Source organism: Girardinichthys multiradiatus, chromosome 1 (assembly GCF_021462225.1).
Source record: "Girardinichthys multiradiatus isolate DD_20200921_A chromosome 1, DD_fGirMul_XY1, whole genome shotgun sequence".
Taxonomy (NCBI): domain Eukaryota; kingdom Metazoa; phylum Chordata; class Actinopteri; order Cyprinodontiformes; family Goodeidae; genus Girardinichthys; species Girardinichthys multiradiatus.
In genome coordinates, this window is record NC_061794.1 from 38,405,456 (window position 1) to 38,425,520 (window position 20,065).

A 20,065-nucleotide genomic window follows, 5' to 3' on the forward strand; every position below is an offset into this window, starting at 1 on the left:
ACACGATCATCCTCACCTCTTTGGCTTAATACGGCTCCGACCCCAGTGTTTGAGGCATCCACCTCCACAATAAACTGTCTCTCTGGGTCAGGAGACTGTAACACTGGAGCTGACGTGAAGAGCTCCTTCAACTTATTGAAGGCCTTCTCTGCATCCTTATTCCACACAAATTTCACCTTGGAAGAGGTAAGAGCATTTAGGGGAGTAGCAACCAGGCTGTAATTTCTAATAAACCTCCTATAGAAGTTTGCGAAGCCCAAAAATCTTTGAAGCTGCTTGCGATCAGTTGGAACAGGCCATTCCAATACGGCCTTAACTTTGGAGGGGTCGACAAGCACTTGATCTGGGGAAATGATGAAGCCCAAAAAGGAAGTGGTAGTTATGTGGAACTCACATTTTTCTGCCTTGACGAACAACTGGTTTTGGAGAAGACGCAGGAGAACAGCTCTGACATGTTTTCTGTGGGTTTCCAGATCTTGAGAATAAATCAGTATGTCATCAAGATAAACAAATACGAATTGACCCACCATGTCTCTTGGAACGTCATTGACCAATGACTGAAAAACTGCAGGAGCGTTAGTAAGTCCAAATGGCATGACCTTGTATTCATAATGGCCCGTAGGCGTGTTGAAAGCCGTTTTCCACTCATCTCCTTCTCTGATTCGAACCAGATGATATGCATTCATTAGATCCAGCTTAGAAAATATCTTGGTTCCCTGGATCTGATCAAAAGCTGTGTTCATGAGTGGTAAGGGATATCTATTTTTAACTGTTATCTCATTAAGGCCTCTATAATCAATGCATGGTCTCAACGAACCATCCTTCTTCCCAATAAAAAAGAAACCAGCAACTGCAGGAGAGGACGAAGGTTGAATGTGCCCTGCCTTTAATGCCTCATCAACATAATTCTTCATGGCCCTGTGCTCTGGACCAGACAATGAATAGGTTCTGCCTTTAGGGGGTGATGTGCCAGGAAGCAAATCAATAGCACAATCATAAGGTCCATGGGGTGGCAGAGCTGTGGCCTTGATTTTATTAAAAACCTCCTTTAAATCATGGTATTCTTGCGGTACCTTGGATAAATCCGGATAGGTCTCCTCAACCTCATTCTCCACACTGACCTCCGACAAAAGACAGTCAGCGGAACATGACTCAGACCAACCCAAAACTTTTTTTTTTCCCTCCAGTCGATGTGAGGGTTGTGTTTCTGCAACCAGGAGGCCCCTAGGACTACAGGAAGTTCAGGTGAATTAATGATTATGAAAATTACTTTTTCTTGATGATTACCTCCAACTTTTAAGGTAATCTCCTCCGTCCTGAGGTGTGAATTGTTCATGCTGTGACCATCCAAAGCTAGCACGTTTCTTGTGTTAGCTGACGGAATAAGTTTTATGCCATTCTTATTGGCGAATGTTTCGTCTATGAATTCAGTATCTGCTCCTGAATCAATAAACACGGCCCCCTGGAGATACAAAGAAGGGGTTTGAAAATGGGCAAGAAGGAGGAGGCAGATAGTTGACATCGGCTCAGTAGAGACCTCCCTTCCTCTGCTGAGCCTGTCCTTTTAGTGGACACCCCAATGCTAAATGTCCCTTCTCTCCACAATAAAAACAGAGCTTGAATCTTCTCCGACGATCTTTCTCCTCAGGGGTAATCTTGGTTCTGCCCAATTGCATGGGCTCACAATTATCATTTTCCTCAGTGAGAGGTGACCGACTCCTTCTCTCATACCGGTGTGCAGAAACCTGAGTTAATGATGAGCGACCCTTCTCATGGCGCTTCTCCTTGCTTCTCTCTGCCAGCCGAATATCAATGCGAGCAGCCAAATCCTCGAGTTGTTTCAGGGAAGAAGGATAGTCACGGGTCGCTAGCTCATCCTTGATGTCTTTGTTTAATCCTTTCATGAATGCATCCATTTGTGCTGCCTCATTCCAATGGCTCTCTGCAGCCAACAAATGAAAGTCAATTATATAGGTTGAGACAGGTTGATCACCCTGTTTGAGGGACAATAATCCTCTTGCGGCCTCACGACTTGGAATGACCGGGTCAAAAACTCAAAGGAGTTCCTTGGAAAAAGTTTCATAAAGATCACAAGATGCAGACCTGTTATGCCATTCAGCAGTTCCCCACTGTTTTGCCTTTCCTGCCAGCAGAGATATATCAAACGCCACCTTGGAACGTTCATTGGAAAAGAATGACAACTGAAGCTCAAAATGAATTTCACACTGAGTTAGAAAAGCTCGACATTAGTCTGAGTCTCCCCTGAACATCTCAGGCGGAGATAGGCGTGGCTCCCTTACCTCTGCTGTTGTCCATGTTACTTGGGCGTGGTTTCTTTGTGACAATGGCGGCTCGAAGACAAGATTGCCAGAACGTAATGTGGAAATTATTTTCTCCATGCCGGAACCCAACCAGGAACGGGTCTCATCAACGTGGGTACGCCACTGTTGTGCTGGCAATGGGTCCATTTTTGGCCAGATTTTTCTGCTATGAATCAGAAAAAGGTGGACCCAAGATTCAGCCAGACACAGTACTGAAAGTTTAAAAGGTTTATTCAGCCACAGGAAAACGTCACACAGGTAACACTCCTCACAGCTTCCAGGAATCACTGAGGCAGAAAGAGAGATTAGTGACTTGTAGTCTCTTCAGATTTTGCAGGGATCAGAAAAGCCACTAACCTGCTTTTGTCTTGAGTGGAACTTGAAACCCAGAGGGGAAACCTCAGTGGGCGGCAGGCGGTGATCTCCACAGCACAGGTAAGAAGTGACTCCAGGCTGAATAATCCGAGGGCTAGGCTGGCTCAATAATCCAAGGACAGAAACAGGGTCAACGATCGGAACAAGAGGCGTCAGGCAAGGGGCAAGCAGAGGCATAAACCAGATGCAGGAAACAAGGTCGACAACCAAAATCCAAATAGTCCGACAGGGAGCAGGCAGAGGCATAAATCCAAAAGGCAAGGCAAGGTCAAGAACAATGATCAGACAGGAAGGAACGCTGGATATCTACTCACACGATGGTTTTCAAAAATCTGGCACCGTCTGCTTGTCAGAGTCAGTATATATCAGGGAAGACACAGGTGCTTGGCATTCCACAGATTGCACTACACTGCAGCAGCCACCAGGTGCATCTAATCTGCTGATTGCAGCCAGGGAGACAGGGTAGAGCAGACGTGCCAGAATCATAACAATGACCAGGAAATTCTGTTCCAATTATTGGCACCCCTGTATTTTTTCATATTTCCCCCCCTTCTAATAGGACAGCATTGAGCCTTAATTTTCTATGCCTATAACATTGCGCAATAAGCGAACAGAGAGAGGGATCTATGACTGTTCCTTTTTGCACAATCTTTCCATATTGTTATAACTCCTGGGTCTTCTCTTATGCTTTCTTCTCCTTAGCTCACCCCACAGCTTATAAGATTTTGGTGTGAACATAGAGATGGCCAAGGCTGACTTTGTGTTAGGCGACATATTCCTGTGTTGGTTTGGTCGTGTCCATGATGCCCTGCTCTCTAACAGAGTTCACAGGGCCTTTGGAAAAGAAACAAGCCCACACTATTGTAGATCCTCCACCATACTCCACAGTCGGCATGAAGTCCTTTTCCAAATTTTCCTTTTCCATTTTCCACACATTTACATTTGTGATAGCGAGGTTAAAAAAAAAATCTTTTTTTGCTACATGTTTCCATAACAATCTGACATGTGGTGGGGGGAGCAAAGGAAAGAAAACTGCTGTAGATGAGCTCATACCTGGACTAAAGAATACAAGAATCGGGCATCAGTAGCAGCAGCAGTGACACTGGGTTATTTTCCCAGAAAATATCACACAGCTTGATGTTTGTTTGGAGAGAGTTGGCTTAGCAGAGAGCTTTGGAGATGTTTTAGCTCCCCGCTGTCATCCTCACTGTGCGTGGTGGTGCGATAAAGTTGGATCCTCGTCCAGCCTTGTTTGTCAAAGCTCACAGTCTGAGGAGGAGCTAAGAGAAATGAACCTTTGTGTCACAACATATGCTGCAGAATACTAAATTAAAACTCCTAGACACCCGGATCTAATCAAAAATGTAGAAATTATTTCCTAAATTGGATTTAAACTTGGATTTTTCTTAATTTGTGTGATAAGACTGCTGCAATGCAACATGTTTTATACTGTATTTACAGTCAAATAAAACTGGTGACCTTTTGTTTGGCTTTAGAATGAGGAGGATGACTGGCAGGAAAACGAGGAGCTGAGAGCCATTGAGGGTCTGGAGGGTGAGTCTTACAGATGTTCCGCTTCACAGGAAAAACATAATCTGATTGAGACATTTTAATGCTGTCCACCTTGTTTCCTCTTTATTGTAGGTGTTGCACCATTAAAGCCAGAGTTCTCTGGCCCCAAAGAGAAGATCGTGCCAATACCCGACGGAAGCTCCTTCTTCATTCTTGGAAAGAAAAACTGGTATCTGAAAAGTATTCATATTTAACACAAGCCTAATACCAATGTAGTGTGTGTGACCTTCTCATTCACTTCATTCCTCAGTTTACGAGTTGCCTGCCACAACCTCATTCACCACCCCTACTTCACCAACTTCATCCTCATCTTCATCATCCTTAGCAGCATCTCACTTGCTGCCGAGGATCCCATCAAATCCCACTCATTCAGGAACATCGTAAGGCTCCCTTAGACAGGCTGTCACATTAACGTCATGTTCCTTGTCTTCTAATCCGTTCTCCACAGCAGAGACTGAAATCTGAGTTTAACTTCTGTCATCCTCAGGTGCTCGGATACGCCGATTATGTCTTCACTTCAGTTTTCACGGTGGAGATCATCCTGAAGGTAACAGCTGACAGAATTAAACTGAACAAACCAGAGCCTAAAAAAGCATGAGCTAACCTTGTGTCTATGCTCCTTCTTTCTCGTCTAGATGACGGTTTATGGAGCTTTTCTTCACACCGGCTCCTTCTGCAGAAACGCCTTTAACCTCCTTGACCTGCTTGTTGTCAGTGTGTCGCTCACGTCTTTCTTCTTGCAGTGAGTAGATACCTGAGTGACAATCTCAGCTGCTTCAGCTTATCCTCTAAACCATCGAAACTGTGGCAGATATACAGAGAAAAAATAAAACATTTAATTTGCTTAGGTTTTGTGATTCAACTGCATCTTACCAAGTGTTATCTGCTTTTTCTTGTATTTTTGTAGGCTGGATATTTATTTAAATCCTTTGCTTTGCTGCTTTCAGTTCTAGTGCGATCTCCGTGGTAAAGATTCTCCGAGTTCTCCGAGTGCTCAGGCCTCTCCGAGCCATTAATCGAGCCAAAGGACTGAAGGTAAACACCTCTGCTCCATCTCATTCCTGTCTCTTGGTCCTAGTTTCTTCTTTTTCTCACAGCTCTACTTCTAAAAATCAGCATTACACCTGTTTTTTTTCTTCAGAGATTCATAAAAGACAAATCATCAAAACTCCAGATTACTGGAATATATTTAAGGGATATTATCCAGAAAATGTTTATTCCTACACAAATAAAAGAAATTACACAGAGTTTAAGGGAAAACTTTCATTCATGTTGAACAATTATATGTTCCCCTTTTTCAATTTTAAGGTCTTATGTATTGGGACAGAAGTCACACACTTACAGGGGTTGGACAATGAAACTGAAACACCTGTCATTTTAGTGTGGGAGGTTTCATGGCTAAATTGGACCAGCCTGGTAGCCGGTCTTCATTGATTGCACATTGCACCAGTAAGAGCAGGTTGTGAAGGTTCAATTAGCAGGGTAAGAGCACAGTTTTGCTCAAAATATTGAAATGCACACAACATTATGGGTGACATACCAGAGTTCAAAAGAGGACAAATTGTTGGTGCATGTCTTGCTGGCGCATCTGTGACCAAGACAGCAAGTCTTTGTGATGTATCAAGAGCCACGGTATCCAGGGTAATGTCAGCATACCACCAAGAAGGACGAACCACATCCAACAGGATTAACTGTGGACGCAAGAGGAAGCTGTCTGAAAGGGATGTTCGGGTGCTAACCCGGATTGTATCCAAAAAACATAAAACCACGGCTGCCCAAATCACGGCAGAATTAAATGTGCACCTCCACTCTCCTGTTTCCACCAGAACTGTCCGTCGGGAGCTCCACAGGGTCAATATACACGGCCGGGCTGCTATAGCCAAACCATTGGTCACTCATGCCAATGCCAATGTCGGTTTCAATGGTGCAAGGAGCGCAAATCTTGGGCTGTGGACAATGTGAAACATGTATTGTTCTCTGATGAGTCCACCTTTACTGTTTTCCCCACATCCGGGAGAGTTACGGTGTGGAGAAGCCCCAAAGAAGCGTACCACCCAGACTGTTGCATGCCCAGAGTGAAGCATGGGGGTGGATCAGTGATGGTTTGGGCTGCCATATCATGGCATTCTCTTGGCCCAATACTTGTGCTGGTTCCTGAGGACCATGTGCATCCAATGGTTCAGACATTGTATCCTGAAGGCGGTGCACCAATACACACAGCAAGACTGGTGAAAGATTGGTTTGATGAACATGAAAGTGAAGTTGAACATCTCCCATGGCCTGCACAGTCACCAGATCTAAATATTATTGAGCCACTTTGGGGTGTTTTGGAGGTGCGAGTCAGGAACCGTTTTCCTCCACCAGTATGACGTAGTGACCTGGCCACTATCCTGCAAGAAGAATGGCTTAAAATCTCTCTGACCACTGTGCAGGACTTGTCTATGTCATTCCCAAGACGAATTGATGCTGTATTGGCCGCAAAAGGAGGCCCTACACCATACTAATAAATTATTGTGGTCTAAAACCAGGTGTTTCAGTTTCATTGTCCAACCCCTGTACATTCATTCATACAGGTGCATTTATATAAGTTAGAACAGCTTAGAAAATAAAATTAACCTTACTAGCAAAAATGAAATGAGAGAAATGCCTTGGAAATGGCAAGACCTAAAGAATATAACAGGGAAATGATCAAAATAAGAACACCAAAGAAAATCAAAACCCAAACAACTCTAAATTGTTACAATTTCAAGCATTTGTTATTGATTATTTTGGTGATTGGGGCTTAAAGCTATGAAAACCCAAAGTTCAGTTACAAAAGGATTTTGTTTCTGAGGTGTTGTGTAATAGCCAACTTAATCATGACTAGGATTGGTTCATTTGGCAGTTGTCCAACAGACAGTCACTGACCCCAGCTAAAGATCCTGATGTTCACATAGAGCTATTTCAAAGTATATTTAAAGAAAGTTAAGTGGAAGGAAAAAGTGTGGTAGAAGGAGATGCCTAAGCAACAGGGATAGCCACAGGCTTGAGAAGATTGTGAAACAAAGCCCATTCAGGAGTTTGTGGGGGGTTCATAAGGCGGGGCTCCACGCACAGGCACATTCCTTGTGTCTCTCCTAAACCAGAGGCCACCTTACCTGAGCTAAGGACAAAAACTGACTAAATTGTTGCTCAGTGGTCCAAAGTCCTCCCTTCAGATCAAAGTCATTCTCAAGTGTTAAGAGGAGGATGAGAGACACAAGATCCAACAATGAAGGCAAGCTATTGGCCAGTATTTAGGCAACCTTTGCATCCTGAACACCTCAGCGTGCCACTATTAGCCTTCATGCCACGTAGATCGAATTTATGCACTTAGTGAATATACTGTACAGCACATAGACATACCTTTCAGTAGGCCTAAATGTCTGTATTAAAAATCCTTATTTTTTTCATTGGTCATATGTAATATTTTATTTTTTAGGATTGGGAATTTTGTGTTTTGATTAGCAGGAGGCAAAATAATTCAAAATTCATAGAATTAAACACGTAAAATTAATCTCTTTGTATAATAAATCTATATAATATGGGTTCGTTCGTTCGTCGTCTTCCGCTTATCCAGGACCGGGTTGCGGGGGCAGAAGACTCAGCAGAGACGCCCAGACGTCCCTCTCTCCAGACACCTCCTCCAGTTCCTCCAGGGGGAGCCCAAGGCGTTCCCAGGCCAGCCGAGAGACATAGTCCCTCCAGCGTGTCCTGGGCCGTCCCCCGGGCCGCCTCCCGGTGGGACGTGCCTGGAACACCTCCCGAGGAAGGCGTCCAGGAGGCATCCGGTATAGATGCCCGAGCCACCTCAACTGGCTCCTCTCGATGTGGAGGAGCAGCGGCTCTACTCCGAGCCCCTCTCGGATGGCCGAGCTCCTCACCCTATCTCTAAGGGAGTGCCCGGCCACCCTACGGAGGAAGCTCATTTCAGCCGCTTGTATCCGTGATCTCGTTCTTTCGGTCATGACCCAAAGTTCATGGCCATAGGTGAGGGTAGGAACGTAGACCGACCAGTAAATTGAGAGCTTTGCTTTTCGGCTCAGCTCTCTCTTCACCACAATGGACCGGCACAGCGCCCCCATTACTGTGGCAGCCGCATCGATCCGTCTGTCGATCTCCCGCTCCATTCTTCCCTCACTCGTGAACAAGACCCCGAGATACTTAAACTCCTCCACTTGAGGCAGGAACTCCCCTCCAACCTGAAGAGGACAAGCCACCCTTTTCCGGTCGAGTACCATGGCCTCGGACTTGGAGGAGCTTATCCTCATCCCAGCCGCTTCACACTCGGCTGCGAACCGCCACAGTGCATGCTGTAGGTCTTGGCTAGAGGGGGCCAGCAGGACCACGTCATCCGCAAAAAGAAGAGACGAAATCCACTGGTCCCCAAACAGACCCCCTCCGGCCCTTGGCTGCGTCTAGAAATCCTGTCCATAATAGTTATGAACAGGACCGGTGACAAAGGGCAGCCCTGCCGGAGTCCAACATGCACTGGGAACAGGTCCGACTTAGTGCCGGCAATGCGGACCAAACTCCTGCACCGCTCGTACAGGGACCGGATGGCCCCTAATAAAGGGCCCCCGATTCCATACTCCTGGAGCACAGGGCATCACGAGGGACACAGTCGAATGCCTTCTCCAGGTCCACAAAACACATGTGAACCGGTTGGGCAAACTCCCATGAACCCTCGAGCACCCTGTAGAGGTTATAGAGCTGGTCCAGTGTTCCACGGCTGGGACGAAAACCACACTGCTCCTCCTGAAGCCGAGGTTCGACTATCGGTCGGACTCTCCTCTCCAATACCCTGGCGTAGGCCTTACCAGGGAGGCTGAGGAGTGTGATCCCCCTGTAGTTGGAACACACCCTCCGGTCCCCCTTCTTATAAAGGGGTACCACCACTCCAGTCTGCCAGTCCAGAGGCACTGTCCCCGACCGCCATGCAATGTTGAAGAGGCGTGTCAACCATGACAGCCCTACAACATCCAGAGACTTGAGGTACTCAGGGCAGATCTCGTCCACCCCCGAAGCCTTGCCACCGCGGAGCTTTTTAACCACCTCGGTGACTTCAGCCTGGGTGATGAAAGAGTCCAACCACGAGTCCCCAGCCTCTGTTTCCACCACGGAATGCGTGATGGCAGGATTGAGGAGATCCTCGAAGTACTCCTTCCACCGCCCGATAATGTCCTCAGTCGAGGTCAGCAGTCACCTGCCCCCACTATAAACAGTGTTGGCAAAGCACTGCTTCCCCCTCCTGAGGCGCCGGACGTTTTGCCAGAATCGCTTCAAGGCCAACCCGTAGTCCTTCTCCATGGCCTCACCGAACTCTTCCCAGGCCCGAGTTTTTGCCACAGCCCGGGCCGCAGCATGCTTGGCCTCACGGTATCCGTCAGCCGCCTCAAGAGTCCCACAAGCCAACCACAGCCGATAGGACTCCTTCTTCAGCTTAACAGCATCCCTTACTGCCAGTGTCCACCACCGGGTTCTGGGATTGCCGCCATGACAGGCACCGCAGACCTTACGGCCGCAGCTATGGGCAGCAGCATCGACAATAGATGCGGAGAACATGGTCCACTCGGACTCTATGTCTCCAACATCCCCCGGGATCTGGTCGAAGCTCTCCCGCAGGTGGGAGTTGAATACATCCCTGGCCGAGGGCTCCGCCAGGCGTTCTCAGCAGACCCTCACTATGCGCTTGGGCCTGCCAAGTCTGTCTGGCTTTCTCCTCCTCCAGTGGATCCAACTCACCACCAGGTGATGATCAGTGGACAGCTCAGCCCCTCTCTTCACCCGAGTGTCCAAAACATGCGGCCGAAGGTCCGATGATACCTCAACAAAGTCGATCATCGACCTCCTGCCTAGGGTGTCCTGGTGCCAAGTGCACCGATGGACACCCTTATGTTTGAACATGGTGTTCGTTATGGACAATCCGTGACTAGCACAGAAGTCCAATAACAAAACAACACTCGGATTCAGATCGAGGAGGCCATTCCTCCCGATCACGCCTCTCCAGGTGTCATTGTCGTTCCCCACGTGGGCGTTGACGTCCCCCAGCAGAATAATGGAGTCCCCAGGAGGGGCACTATCCAGCACCCCCGACAGGGGGGGTACTCTGCACTACCACTCGGCCCGTAGGCTGAAATGATAGTCAGAGACCTCTCGCCAACCCAAAGGCGCAGGGATACGACCCTCTCATCCACTGGGGTAAACCCCAACACGAGACGGCTGAGCTGGGGGGCAACAAGCAAACCCACACCAGCCCGCCGCCTCTCCCCGTGGGCCACTCCAGAGTAGTAGAGACTCCAACCCCTCTCAAGGAGATGGGTTCCAGAGCCCACGCTGTGCGTGGAGGCGAGCCCGACTATTTCTAGTCGATATCTCTCGACCTCCCGCACAAGCTCAGGCTCCTTCCCCCCCAGCGAGGTGACATTCCACGTCCCTAGAGCCAGCCTAAGCATCCGGGGATCGGGCCACTGAGGTCTCCACCTTCGTCCCCCACCCAATCCTCTTTGCACCGGTCCCTCACGGTTCCCCCTGCAGGTGGTGGGCCCACTGGGGGATGGCCTCGCGTCTCTTGTTCGGGCTTGGCCCGGCCGGGTCCCGCGAGGAGCAACCCGGCCACCAGGCGCTCTCCGACGAGTCCCGACCCCATGCCTGGCTCCAGGGTGGGACCCCGGCTCCGCCGTACCGGGCGACGTCACGTGCCTCGATATTTTGTTCTTCATGAGGGGTTCTTGAACCATTCTTTGTCTGACCCATCACCCATAATATGGGTTTCAGGTTCAATTTTATTTCCTGAGAAAAAATACCTTTCTTTTATTTAATGTTTATTTAATTTATTAAGACGCACCTTTATAAGACGGTTTGGAAGTGGGTTACACACCGGTAACTAGAATCCTGAAGTTAATCTATTCTGGATTTACTACAGCAGCATGACTCTTCAGTAAATTAATCCAGGTGGTAAACTATCATCCCTGCACCAGACCTGTCACTAAGCTTTATGAATGTCAAATTTTAACAGTACAGTGCCTTGCGAAAGTACTCGGCCCCCTTGAACTGGTCAACCTCTTGCCACATTTCAGGCTTCAAACATAAAGATATAAAATTCTAGTTTTTTGTGAAGAATCAAGAAGTGGCACACAATGAAATTTATTGGATGTGTCAAACTTTTTTAATAAATAAAAAACTGAAAAGTGGGGCGTGCTATATTATTCGGCCCCCTTGCATTAATACTTTGTAGCGCCACCAATTACAGCTGCAAGTTGCTTGGGGTTTGTCTCTATCAGTTTTGCACATCGAGAGACTGAAATTCTTGCCCATTCTTCCTTGCAAAACAGCTGGAGCTCAGTGAGGTTGGATGGAGAGCGTTCGTGAACAGCAGTCTTCAGCTCTTTCCACAGATTCTCAATTGGATTCAGGTCTGGACTTGACTTGGCCATTCCAACACCTGGATACGTTTATTTGTGAACCATTCCATTGTAGATTTGGCTTTATGTTTTGGATCATTGTCTTGTTGGAAGATAAATCTCCGTCCAAGTCTCAGGTCTCTTGCAGACTCCAACAGGTTTTCTTCCAGAATGGTCCTGTACAGGTCCTTCTCAAAATATTAGCATATTGTGATAAAGTTCATTATTTTCCATAATGTCATGATGAAAATTTAACATTCATATATTTTAGATTCATTGCACACTAACTGAAATATTTCAGGTCTTTTATTGTCTTAATACGGATGATTTTGGCATACAGCTCATGAAAACCCAAAATTCCTATCTCACAAAATTAGCATATCATTAAAAGGGTCTCTAAACGAGCTATGAACCTAATCATCTGAATCAACGAGTTAACTCTAAACACCTGCAAAAGATTCCTGAGGCCTTTAAAACTCCCAGCCTGGTTCATCACTCAAAACCCCAATCATGGGTAAGACTGCTGTCCAGAAGGCCACTATTGACACCCTCAAGCAAGAGGGTAAGACACAGAAAGAAATTTCTGAATGAATAGGCTGTTCCCAGAGTGCTGTATCAAGGCACCTCAGTGGGAAGTCTGTGGGAAGGAAAAAGTGTGGCAGAAAACGCTGCACAACGAGAAGAGGTGACCGGACCCTGAGGAAGATTGTGGAGAAGGGCCGATTCCAGACCTTGGGGGACCTGCGGAAGCAGTGGACTGAGTCTGGAGTAGAAACATCCAGAGCCACCGTGCACAGGCGTGTGCAGGAAATGGGCTACAGGTGCCGCATTCCCCAGGTCAAGCCACTTTTGAACCAGAAACAGCGGCAGAAGCGCCTGACCTGGGCTACAGAGAAGCAGCACTGGACTGTTGCTCAGTGGTCCAAAGTACTTTTTTCGGATGAAAGCAAATTCTGCATGTCATTCGGAAATCAAGGTGCCAGAGTCTGGAGGAAGACTGGGGAGAAGGAAATGCCAAAATGCCAGAAGTCCAGTGTCAAGTACCCACAGTCAGTGATGGTCTGGGGTACCGTGTCAGCTGCTGGTGTTGGTCCACTGTGTTTTATCAAGGGCAGGGTCAATGCAGCTAGCTATCAGGAAATTTTGGAGCACTTCATGCTTCCATCTGCTGAAAAGCTTTATGGGGATGAAGATTTCATTTTTCAGCACGACCTGGCACCTGCTCACAGTGCCAAAACCACTGGTAAATGGTTTACTGACCATGGTATCACTGTGCTCAATTGGCCTGCCAACTCTCCTGACCTGAACCCCAGAGAGAATCTGTGGGATATTGTGAAGAGAACGTTGAGAGACTCAAGACCTGGATGAGCTAAAGGCCGCTATTGAAGCATCCTGGGCCTCCATAAGACCTCAGCAGTGCCACAGGCTGATTGCCTCCATGCCACGCCGCATTGAAGCAGTCATTTCTGCAAAAGGATTCTCGACCAAGTATTGAGTGCATAACTGTACATGATTATTTGAAGGTTGACGTTTTTTGTATTAAAAACACTTTTCTTTTATTGGTCGGATGAAATATGCTAATTTTGTGAGATAGGAATTTTGGGTTTTCATGAGCTGTATGCCAAAATCATCCGTATTAAGACAATAAAAGACCTGAAATATTTCAGTTAGTGTGCAATGAATCTAAAATATATGAATGTTAAATTTTCATCATGACATTATGGAAAATAATGAACTTTATCACAATATGCTAATATTTTGAGAAGGACCTGTATTTGACCCCATCCATCTTCCCATCAATTTTGACCATCTTCCCTGTCCCTGCTGACGAAAAGCAGAGCCAAACCATGATGCTGCCACCACCATGTTTGACAGTGGGGATGGTGTGTTCAGGGTGACGAGCTGTGTTGCTTTTACGCCCAACATATCGTTTTGCATTGTGGCCAAACAGTTCGATTTTGGTTTCATCTGACCAGAGCACCTTCTTCCACATGTTTGGTGTGTCTCCCAGGTGGCTTGTGGCAAACTTTAAACGAGACTTGTTATGGATATCTTTGAGAAATGGCTTTCTTCTTGCCACTCTTCCATAAAGGTCAGATTTGTACAGTGTACAACTGATTGTTGTCCTATGGACAGACTTTCCGACCTCAGCTGTAGATCTCTGCAGTTCATCCAGAGTGATCATGGGCCTCTTGGCTGCATCTCTTATCAGTCTTCTCCTTGTTCAAGATGAAAGTTTAGAGGGACGGCCAGGTCTTGGTAGATTTGCAGTGGTCTGATACTCCTTCCATTTCAATATGATTGCTTGCACAGTGCTCCTTGGGATGTTTAAAGCTTGGGAAATCTTTTTGTATCCAAATCTGGCTTTAAACTTCTCCACAACAGTATCTCGGACCTGCCTGGTGTGTTCCTTGGTCTTCATGATGCTCTCTGCGCTTTGAACAGAACCCTGAGACTATCACAGAGCAGGTGCATTTCTACGGAGACTTGATTACACACAGGTGGATTCTATTTATCATCATCAGTCATTTGGGACAACATTGAATCATTCAGAGATCCTCACTGAACTTCTGGAGTGAGTTTGCTGCACTGAAAGTAAAGGGGCCGAATAATATTGCACGCCCCACTTTTCAGTTTTTTATTTGTTAAACAAGTTTGACACATCCAATACATTTCATTCCACTTCATGATTGTGTCCCACTTGTTGTTGATTCTTCACAAAAAAATTGAATTTTATATCTTTATGTTTGAAGCCTGAAATGTGGCAAAAGGTTGAAAAGTTCAAGGGGGGCGAATACTTTCGCAAGGCACTGTAACTAAACCGATGAGCCAGTTCAACAAAATATACACAGAAAATCCGGCTTGAGTAATAATGAAGTTTCTTTCAAAGCTACAGCAACTAGTCTCCTCGGTTTTTAAATATTGTTAATACAAACTAATTTATATTACATGCTTTTTATTCATAGATATTGTTTTTTTAAGCAGCGTTTCTGGTCTGTTTTTATGATCAATTACTGTTCTGTAAAGAGACTTGTTTTGTTGTGCGTATCTTTGCAGAATGTGGTGCAGTGTGTCTTTGTGGCGATTCGCACCATCGGCAACATCTTGATTGTCACGACTCTCCTTCAGTTCATGTTTGCTTGTATTGGAGTTCAGCTTTTCAAGGTGTGTGTGTCTCACCCTTATCAGCCTGTTTTTTTTCTATATATAAATGGAGAGTTTCCAAAGATCGCTCTTGGTGGGACAACTCCTCTGGTTTGGATGTTTACAGGGCAGATTCTACAGCTGCACAGATGAGGCTAAACACACCCCAGACGAGTGCAAGTCAGTTTCCTTTGCTTGAAAACATCATGGAATGTTTCCTAAAATAAAATGTATTTGAATGCAAAGGTGTGTATTTGTCTGATTTCAGGGGAACGTTTGTGGTGTATAAAGACGGGGACATGAACCACCCCATGGTCAGAGAGAGGATCTGGGAAAACAGTGACTTCAACTTTGACAATGTGCTGATGGGAATGTTGGCTTTGTTTACTGTATCAACGTTTGAAGGTTGGCCTCAGTGAGTATTGCATTTGTCTTTCTAATTCAAAGTATAATGTGAATGTTACTGGGGTTTTTATTACACCTAGATGTCATTTATCTCAATAAACATAAAAGAAATTCATCTGATTAAAAATGAGGAAGTGTAAATAACTAGCATATGATTTGGATTAGACACAGGAAACCAGGTGGTCACACAATATAATGTTTATATATCATGTCATTGTTGATTCTGACCTTTTCTATTGTTTCTTTGTGAAGGCTCCTGTACCGCGCAGTGGACGCCAACGCCATAAACCGAGGCCCTATTTACAACTACCGAGTCGAGATCTCCATCTTTTTCATCATCTACATCATCATCATCGCTTTCTTCATGATGAACATATTCGTTGGTTTTGTCATCATTACTTTTCGAGAGCAAGGAGAGGCTGAGTTTAAAAACTGTGAACTTAACAAGAATCAAGTCAGTGATTTTAGATATTTTCCCTATTGTTTTAGTTTCAGCTTAAATAAATTGGCTTTATTTTGTTTCATCAATCCACTGTTTCCCCTGTTTCACCCCACCCAGAGGCAGTGTGTGTATTATGCACTGAAAGCTCAGCCAATAAAGATTTACATCCCAAAAAACCCATCCCAGCTGAAGTTCTGGAAAGTCATCAACTCCAGCCAGTTTGAATATATCATGTTTGTGTTGATTTTGGGAAACACCCTCACTCTGGCTATTCAGGTACCGTTTCTCTCCTAAATCTCAGTAAATACAGAAAATAGTTTGAGTGTTGTGATGCCAGTTTGGTGTTTTTGTCTTTCTCAGCATTATGAGCAGTCGAAACTATTCACCTCCATCATGGACATTCTCAACATGATCTTCACCGTGGTTTTCACGATAGAGATGGTCATCAAGCTGATGGCTCTTCGCGCTCATGTGAGTGTTCCTTCTAAAAGCCCAGCTTTCTGATCATGACTCACTGTACTTTTTTCACTCTGTTTTTTTTGTTTTGTCCCTGCAGCATTATTTTATCGATCCCTGGAATTCATTCGACGCGCTGATCGTTGTAGGCAGCGTCTTGGACATTGCAGTGTCTGAATTTAGTGTATGTTTCTTCTCAATTTTACTTTTGGAAAAAAAACTTGGAAAAGTATTTTAGAATGTGGTATTACTGTTGCTTATGCACTTCTTTCTAACACACTTTTTCATTCCACTAAACTTTCCACTAATATACTATAGTCACCCTGTGAACAGAGAACATATGGTCCTTTTCTGTTTCCATTGTCACTTTAACATTGAAACACTGCAAATGTAAATATTGAAGTGTTTTTAATAATCTTAATGAATTTTGCACATTTTTCTTAATCAAATTACATATTTTTGTCGTTTTGTGTATATTTTAGACTTCCTTTTATAGCCCAGTAATAAAAGTGTTAGGATAGGGAAATAGCTTGGTTGTAAAAGTCTACTAACGTGATAATATTATGCAATAATCCACTTTATTACAATGTAGTTACCAGCTAGTAACAGTTTGTCATAAGATATTAACAATGAACTGATTGTTTAATGTTTAGAAATGTGATGTTTGGATCATTTATGTAATTACCAACATTATTATAATAACAATGCGATAATTGAGTGGTACTATATGGTAATTATCAGGTATTTCCTTCCTGGGTAATTTATGTAAAACAAAAAAAAACATTATTGCAAAGTAAATTGTTTGCAACACCCCATGATTATATGTTAACAACAGAAAAAATATTTGAATATTACATTATAATTACATAATTTTATTTAGTTATAAACATTTTCAGTGTAATAGCTCAAAAGATGCTAATAATTGATATTAAAGAGCTGATATTGGGTAATTTATGTAACTACTAAAATATTACAATGTAATATATAATACACAGGTTATAACATCTTGTAATAACATGCTAACAATGAAGCAATTATTTGGTAAAACATTGGGATTATTGGATAATTTATGTAATTACCAAAAATATTAAATGGAATTACCTGGTAGTAACAGCTCATAGCAAGATGTCAACAACTAATTACATGTTCAAATTTAAAAAAGTGATGATTGGGTAATTTGTATTCTATCCCGATAGTACCAGTTTATAATAAGCTGTTGACAGTAAAGTAATTGTTTAATAGCAAAGAGGTAAAACTTGGGTAATTTTTGCACCAGGAAACACTTCAAGTCAAATAATACTTAGTTGGCATTTGATTAATACAAGGAAGTTTATTTTGAAAAGATTTATGTTTGTTGGATTTTTAACTTATCTTCATTTTTCTCTGTTGCTTGCTGCCTGAAATAATGATCCAGGGCGGAGGCGGCCACGGAGAGGTGAGATGAACACCAGCACTGGAACGTAGATTATGTGTTTGGATTCAGATACTGCCAAAGCCTTTTTTTTTCTTTTTTCTTTTTTTTTTTTTGCTCTTGAGTTTTCTGTGTTTGACAAAAATGTTGTTTTTAGGTTTTTATTAACTCTGGGAGATTTTTTTCTCTAGGGTGGTGGGAAAGGAGAAAGCGGAAAAGTGTCCATCACGTTCTTCCGTTTGTTCCGAGTGTTGAGGTTGGTCAAGCTGCTCAGCAAAGGAGAGGGCATTCGAACTCTTCTCTGGACTTTTGTCAAATCCTTGCAGGTCAGTGAGGAATTGTGGACTACATTGTGCCGTCACAACAATTATCCTATTATTTTTTCACACGTTTCCTGTGTTTCTCTTTTATCTCCTCAGGCTTTGCCTTACGTTGGCCTCCTCATCGCTATGATCTTCTTCATCTACGCTGTGATTGGCATGCAAGTGAGTCTCGATGAACAGATGGAAAAGGTAAAAATGCTGCTGGTTCCTGATTGAGTGGCTCTGTGCTGTTTGTCATTTAGATGTTTGGGAAAATAGCTGTCGATGACGACACAGACATCAACAGAAACTGCAACTTCCAGACGTTCTTCATGGCGGTTCTGGTTCTTTTTAGGTAAGCACCTTTAACCCACTTATTCCAGCAGCAGTTCTTACCATCAACCTTAGAACTCTTCTTTCACCTTATTTGTTTAGAACCTGAATAAATAGTTATTTCAGGACAAAGACCTAATTACACTTTGCAAGGCCTCACACAAAGTAGCACATAACTTTAGTATAATAACAGGATACATTCCAACTATTTTACAAAAAGAAACCTGAAAAGTGTTGCGTGCATACATATTCAACCTCCTTTAATAGCACACCTGTAAATAAAACCCAGTACCTTTTTTAAGAAGCAACCTAATTAGGAGGAGTCTACCTGTATATAATTTAATTTTAGTATAAATACATTTCCTCTGTAGAGGTTTGTTCAAAAAACAGCATCATGACGACTAAGGAACAAGAAAAATGTTAGAATCTTCCAAAAGAACAACTTGCAGTGGTGCTTTCTAGAAATCTGGCCTTAGCCCCTGACTGCCTGAACTGAAATCTAGCACATATAACAGATACAGTATACATTTTGGTATTTAATATGCAAAATGGACAGAATTGAGGCAGATTGCAGTAAGGTGCCTCCAATGCACTATACATCAAATTAGTTACATCCATATCCCACCATGGCTGCATTAATACTAAAATCACTTACAAGCAAATTTGTGACAAGGGGTTAATGAAAAACTTAACGTCTTAAATAAAACGTACACTGCAACAGGCTGTGAGGAGGCTTCTCTTCAGCAGGAAAATAAAAGCTGGTCAGAGTTAATAGATGGAGCCAAATACTGTACAGGGCAATTTTGGAAGAAAACTTGTTAAAGACTGCAGACGTGAGACAAGTGGAGATTTACCTTCAAATAGGACAATGACACAGTCAGTGCTACAGAGGAATGGTTTAGATCAAAGCATATTCATGTGATAGAATGGCCTAGTCAAAGTCCAGACCTCAATCAAATTGGGAATTTGTGTCAAGACCAGAAAATTAAAGTTTGCATATGCTGCTTATCTAGTCTGACTTAGATTAAGCTATGTTTCAAAGAAGAATGGCCAAAGATGTCCATCTCTAGATGTCCAAAGCTGATAGATCCTAAAATACTTGGAGCTGTTTAAAACCTGCAAAACCTGATGAAGTATTGACCATGGATGACATTCATACCACACATTTCATAGTTGTAGTTTTAGTTTTACATGGTTTTGAAAACCATGTTTCATTTTTCTTCCACTTCACAATAATTTAATATTTTGTGTTGGTCTGTCACGTAAAATCCCAAGAAAATACATTGAAGTTTGTGGTTTTAGCATGACAGAATTAGGAAAATCTAAAGCAGTATGAAAACTTTTGCAAGGCACTGTAAGTGAAGCATAATTAAAAACAATTTCTCCTGTAGGTGTGCCACTGGAGAGCAGTGGCAGCAGATCATGCTGGGCGCCCTGCCTGGCAGACGCTGTGACCCAGAGTCTGACGTTGAGCCCGGTGAAGAGTTCACCTGCGGGAGCAACTTGGCCTACCTTTACTTCATCAGCTTCTTCATGCTCTGCGCTTATCTGGTGAGTAAAGCTACAACCGCTTACAGCTGATCAGAGGTTTTTTATTTTCCACCTGCTTCACTAGCAGGTAGTCTTCAGATTACAGCCTCTAAGCGTAGCTACAATTTATTCAAACCTGCTTTTCGACTACTAGGTCAAGTGGAATTCAAATTGAATGAATAGGGACAGCAGCATTTCAGCAGCAGCACACGTACGGTTTTATTTATCCTCAGCTGAGTGGTGATGCACGCCCGCATCACAAAGATTTAATGGGCTACACGTATTTTAGCTGCAGCAGTTCTATTTTCAGATGTTAAATCCGTCAAATGAAGGTGACTCTGAGCCTAAAGAAT

General features: G+C 43.9%; 1 protein-coding gene across 1 annotated transcript in view; it reads left to right on the forward strand.

Annotated features, from left to right (window-relative positions):
- Positions 1–20,065, forward strand: part of cacna1fa (calcium channel, voltage-dependent, L type, alpha 1F subunit a) — a 48,650-nt gene that overhangs the window by 18,008 nt on the left and 10,577 nt on the right. Inside the window, 18 exon segments of the mRNA XM_047364169.1 lie at positions 4,193–4,250; positions 4,341–4,437; positions 4,519–4,648; positions 4,756–4,862; positions 4,864–5,010; positions 5,216–5,303; positions 14,747–14,854; positions 14,961–15,013; positions 15,102–15,248; positions 15,491–15,692; positions 15,798–15,956; positions 16,041–16,151; positions 16,237–16,320; positions 17,551–17,571; positions 17,739–17,873; positions 17,967–18,032; positions 18,113–18,204; positions 19,574–19,733. Of these exon segments, the coding sequence (XP_047220125.1) occupies positions 4,193–4,250; positions 4,341–4,437; positions 4,519–4,648; positions 4,756–4,862; positions 4,864–5,010; positions 5,216–5,303; positions 14,747–14,854; positions 14,961–15,013; positions 15,102–15,248; positions 15,491–15,692; positions 15,798–15,956; positions 16,041–16,151; positions 16,237–16,320; positions 17,551–17,571; positions 17,739–17,873; positions 17,967–18,032; positions 18,113–18,204; positions 19,574–19,733 (1,965 nt within the window).